Source organism: Elaeis guineensis, chromosome 5, assembly GCF_000442705.2.
Source record: "Elaeis guineensis isolate ETL-2024a chromosome 5, EG11, whole genome shotgun sequence".
In the NCBI taxonomy this organism is placed as follows: domain Eukaryota; kingdom Viridiplantae; phylum Streptophyta; class Magnoliopsida; order Arecales; family Arecaceae; genus Elaeis; species Elaeis guineensis.
The window spans coordinates 124516841-124521696 of record NC_025997.2 but is presented as its reverse complement, the minus strand read 5'-3'; the positions used below and the strand labels follow the sequence as shown (position 1 = coordinate 124521696).

General features: G+C 40.5%; 1 protein-coding gene across 1 annotated transcript; it reads right to left on the bottom strand.

Annotated features, from left to right (window-relative positions):
- Positions 1-1500: 1500 nt before the first annotated feature.
- Positions 1501-4473, bottom strand: LOC105045961 (uncharacterized). The gene is made up of 3 exons (XM_010924419.4): positions 3924-4473; positions 2335-2656; positions 1501-2224 (listed from the first exon to the last, which is right to left on the bottom strand). The coding sequence occupies exons 1-3, from the start codon at positions 4418-4420 to the stop codon at positions 1991-1993; spliced, it is 1053 nt and encodes a 350-aa protein (XP_010922721.1). The 5' UTR covers positions 4421-4473; the 3' UTR covers positions 1501-1990.
- Positions 4474-4856: the final 383 nt, after the last annotated feature.

Below are 4856 nucleotides of genomic sequence, written 5' to 3'. Positions count from 1 at the left end.
TTCACTTTTTACCAAAAAACAAAGAAGGTTCATTATTTTACTTTAAGTGTTGTTTGGTATATCATTGATGATGGAATCACTGGAATGATGTGATCATTGGGATAATATGAACACTGTGGTAATGTGCAAATACTGAGGTGATATGTAATCATCGTATTTAGTAAATCACTGAAATATCACTGAAAATAAAATTTCATTATATTTGGTATATCACCAAATAGTGATAGTGATAATATATAAAATACCATAAATAGCTTTATACATTAGTACCTAATAATTACCCTACAACTTGATTAAACATTCTTCATTTATAACTCCTCACAAAAACATATAGCAGTAGTAATAATAATAATATTTATTTATTTATTTATTATTATAGGTATTTATTTTGATGAACCTATTAAAATGATATTATGATAATATTATACATAATTAGACTTGAGTAGGCTCAGTCAATTTTGACTATTAATATCAGGACTATCCATTAGAAATGATTTAGCTCATCAAAATAAATTGAGAAAAAAAAGTATGAAGGATTTAGTATGATCCATCTATGCCAATTAACTATATCTACCTATAGAAATAAAATAAATATCTAATAAATAAATAAAAGATATCCATATCATTTAACTAAACCTGTCAATAAAAATAAAAAGCACATCTAGTAAATAGGCATCTGTAGAAAAAGATGAGGAGAATTTTTATTTTCTTCTCAATTACTGACTAGGGATATTTTTGTCCTAAAATAATTTCAGCACGTCACCAGTACCTGATAATGTGCTATCACCTGGGATATGTGTGGTGATAGCATCACTGTATTGTACAGTGATGCAATCATCAAATTTATCACTGGAACCTTCGTCACTAGATGAAATTTTGCAATATCAAATAAGATGATCACATCACCTAACTCATATCACTAGGATGATGTGAAATATTATCCCCTACCAAACAACACCTTAGAATGGTACAAAAATAGGAGGGTATTTATTAGTCCGATTACCTTTCTTAAGTGAAAATAGTGGAGATGGTTGCAAATCTTCACATAATAAAGAGATAAAAAAGGATTAAATTGATGTTGCTGTCAATCTTTATCTCTCAATAAGCTATAGCGTAGCACTAAATCTTAACATGTCTCGGTCCACCCAGGGCCCATCTTCGTGAGAAGCTGTGGCTGATCTTACCAAGAATCGGATACTGGGCTCACTTGACATACCTATGAATTTATTCGTGGGCTGGCATAAACAAGAGACTCGGAATTTTGTTAGGAAACAATGCGCTCAAAAGTCGAACTGAATCATTTAGGATTCATCTATAAATCAAAGGTACTGGATCAAATTTTGTCTTCAAAATAGCAACCTTCTGTCTCTTAAATAGGCCCAAAGCATCTTCATAGGGGCCAATCTTCATTTGTTTAGATCAAGCACAAGCCACTATGTAACATCTCGTGAGACCACAGTCTCTTCTAGCAATTTCACTGCAATGAAATTTTTTTTTTTAAAAAAAATTATATAAAAAACATGTTTATTAGTCAATCTTGACCAAAAAGAATGTACATGGAACCAGTATGCATATATACAGTCCAAAAAAGCATCTTCAAAGCAAGCCAACTCTCAGACACACCAAATTGTGTCTTTAACCAACAAACTCAATCCCACACCAAGTGATTACGTATACTCCATTCCAATTTTCTCCCAAGAAAATGGAATGAGAAAATCCGAGCAGAGCAACTCTGCCTGATTTTAAGCACACAGAAACACCACATAATCCACCACAGCAGTCGTCCATCCATTGACCTTGGCCTCTGCTGTCACCACCCTGCGTTGTTGCAATACTGCTCCTCGAAACCTATCGAGGGAGAAGTGAAGGGGATAGGTTGCTCGATCCGATGAGCCTCCTGATTCTTCTCTACTTTGAAGCAAAGAAAAGTCTTCACCCCCGCTTAGACTTGTGTCCATTCCACACGACTAGGACCAATCTTTTTACCACACTATGTATTGGTGAACTTGAAGGATATCCAAGTCCAGAGGTTGTAGAAGAAGAAAAGAAGCAGCACTATCAATAGCTGATCCACTATGGATACCTTCTTTATCTCATGATAAGGCTCATGACATAGAACCAAAGGAGTGCACATGAACTCCAAGGAGAAAGAAGGATTAGGATCATCACTCAGGTCAAAAAGTTTCTCGACAGTGGCACTCTTGAACTCCCCATTGCTCCATTCCTGAAGTAGGAGAAAGTTCCCTCATCAGAGAAAATTTTGCCACTATATCACTCGGCCAGAGCCTTCAGTGACTTGCCTATTAAAAAGCCTAATCAACGGCGTCACATTACCTGAAGTTTTCTACCAGTAGTAACCAGCATGGACCCGGCAGGCAACTCGAAACATGCCGAGCTCCCTGGAGAACGGATCCAGAATTTGTGGTCGTCATCAGAGATATGGAGACTTAACGCATGAGAGTGAAGCGATTTGGCATGGCTGTTCTCACTCTGATTAGCTTGGATGTCATTGTAGTCATACTTTCTCAGACACAGGATTGATGGGTTGCTGGCAATTTCCATCGAACACCTTTGGTTTTTGAAATGTTCGGAGAGAACTTTGCTGATGCTCTCAGCAACCATTTCCATCTTCACAGCAACATTCTCCATCTTTTCTCTGGAAAATGCATTTCATAAGGTCATGAGCAGAGTTCTTCCTTGAGAAAAAAAAGATGATGGAAAGTTCTTCCTTGAGAAAAATAAAGAGAAATTTTCAAGAAAATAAGTAGCATAGCAGAAAAAAGGACTATCGGGACAGCCGTACATGCGTATATGCGAGTGTGTCTGTACTTTTTCTTTTTTTTTTTTTTTTTTTTGAAAAACGAGTATGTCTGTTCTTAAATGTGTTGTTTACAAACTAAATCAATTTCATGTACACTAAAGCTGTCATCAGAAATTATATATGCCACTACATAATGTTAATGCCTTATATTGTTTATTAATAGCCCTCTAATTCTAACTACAATCTAGAGGGATAATTTAAATTTAGTTCATATGCAACGCAAGCTCCATGATTGGATTGCTATCCAGGGGAGTATATTACATGAGATGAACTTGTCAAACATGCTGCAGCACCAAATGCATAGAAGATAAAGCAGAAGAGGAATAGGTTTAGTCAGACGTAATAGTTTAATCTAATGGTTTAGAATGCTGAGCTGCTTTTTACCATTTTAGTTCTCTGTACTACTGAAGACTTTTAAATTTGATTCTTTAATATGAATGAATGCTCAGCACATTACAGAACAAGCTGACCTCTATAAGTTACCATCCTATGCATAGAAAGGACGTAGGATAGCAAATATCTTGCTTCATTGTGACCTGGAGATCATGTTTCGTCCCTTCAAAAAGATCTGGAGTTCAAAATATGAGAGTGGGCATATCTAACTCTCCCCAGACCACAACAATGGGAGCCACATGCATTGACCCACCCTTTGTTGATAGCTCATAACAAGAAAAGAATAAAAAATCCAATTGAACTAATAATCCGGATTGGACTTGTAGCTAAATCATGATAGTAGATCTCATGCACATGTAGCCACCAACTTGAAATCGTGATAGGCCGTTCATTAAAAACACGAATTAGTATGGTTTAGCAATTTTTATTTGATGTTAAAATGGCTAACTGGCACTCTAATAAAATTATCTGATAATCATAGAGCTATTTAAATAACGAAAACAATATTAACATCTCGTTATTACCGAAAACCACCATCACAATCTTAACACATGTATAACGATAAGTTTGAAGCAGACTGAGATATTTATAACCTGAAAATGCCCTAAATCTTATTGCAGCTAATGTTATAAAAGTTGTAACCGTCGCACGTAACGACAAGTACCGGGCTAATTCATCTTACTAACTTTGAGAGTCGTGTAGCGCACACCTGAAGGTCCGATATGTGTCGCGCAAAGCCTCTTCGAGAACCTTCTCGTCCTCCGAACTAATCGGCCGCATCCAATAGAACTCCTCCCCGATCCCATCCCTCCGCCCAAGGCAACGGCCCAACTCGCCGGGAACCCCAAACACCGCGCCACCAGCCTCGATCGCCGCCCGGACCTCCTCCGCCGCCGCCACCTTATCCCTGCCACCGATCCGGAACGCGCCGATCTCCACGACGGCGGCCAGCACCCGGCGGACCGCGGACTCCTCGCCACCAAGGAGCGCCGGGAGGTCGACCTCCGGCGGGTCCTTGACGGGGGACCTCATCGGAAAGCACGACTCCGGCAGGGTGAGGTTGGGGACCTTGAGGGATCTATCGAGGTACTCGGAAAGGACCCAGTCGTCCACGGCTGCCGACCGGGAACCCTTCCCCGTCGCGACCGGCGTCGGAGGCGGCGCTCGGAATCGGTGGCCCTTCGCCCGCCTCGCCGCCGTCGCCATTGGATCGCCGCCTCGGAGCTCAGCCCGGGATCCCTCTTAAATAAGGACAAAAAATAGAAACCGTCCCAGGTTTGGTCCACCGATCCTGACCGTCCGGTTCTTCGGTCTTTCAATGATGGACGGTCGATGTAAATTTACTTTATATTATTAAGAAAAAGGAGGGAGGGACAGCGCATGCTTTGGTGGTGGTCATGATGAGAAAGGGACGGTGCAGGGCCCGCCAGGTGGTGGCGGGAAATTGCGAGAAGGCCGATGGGTTGGTGGGCATGCATCACTCACTGTTCGTTCTGAGATCGGAGGGTTGGGGTTGAATGGCGGTGATTTAAAGGGCGGAGATAATTGGGGTCCACGGTTGGCGGGTTTGGTCCTTCTTACTTGACTCTGACGGCTGTGATTTGACTAATGTTGATTGTTAATTACTCGTCACGGAACCGTG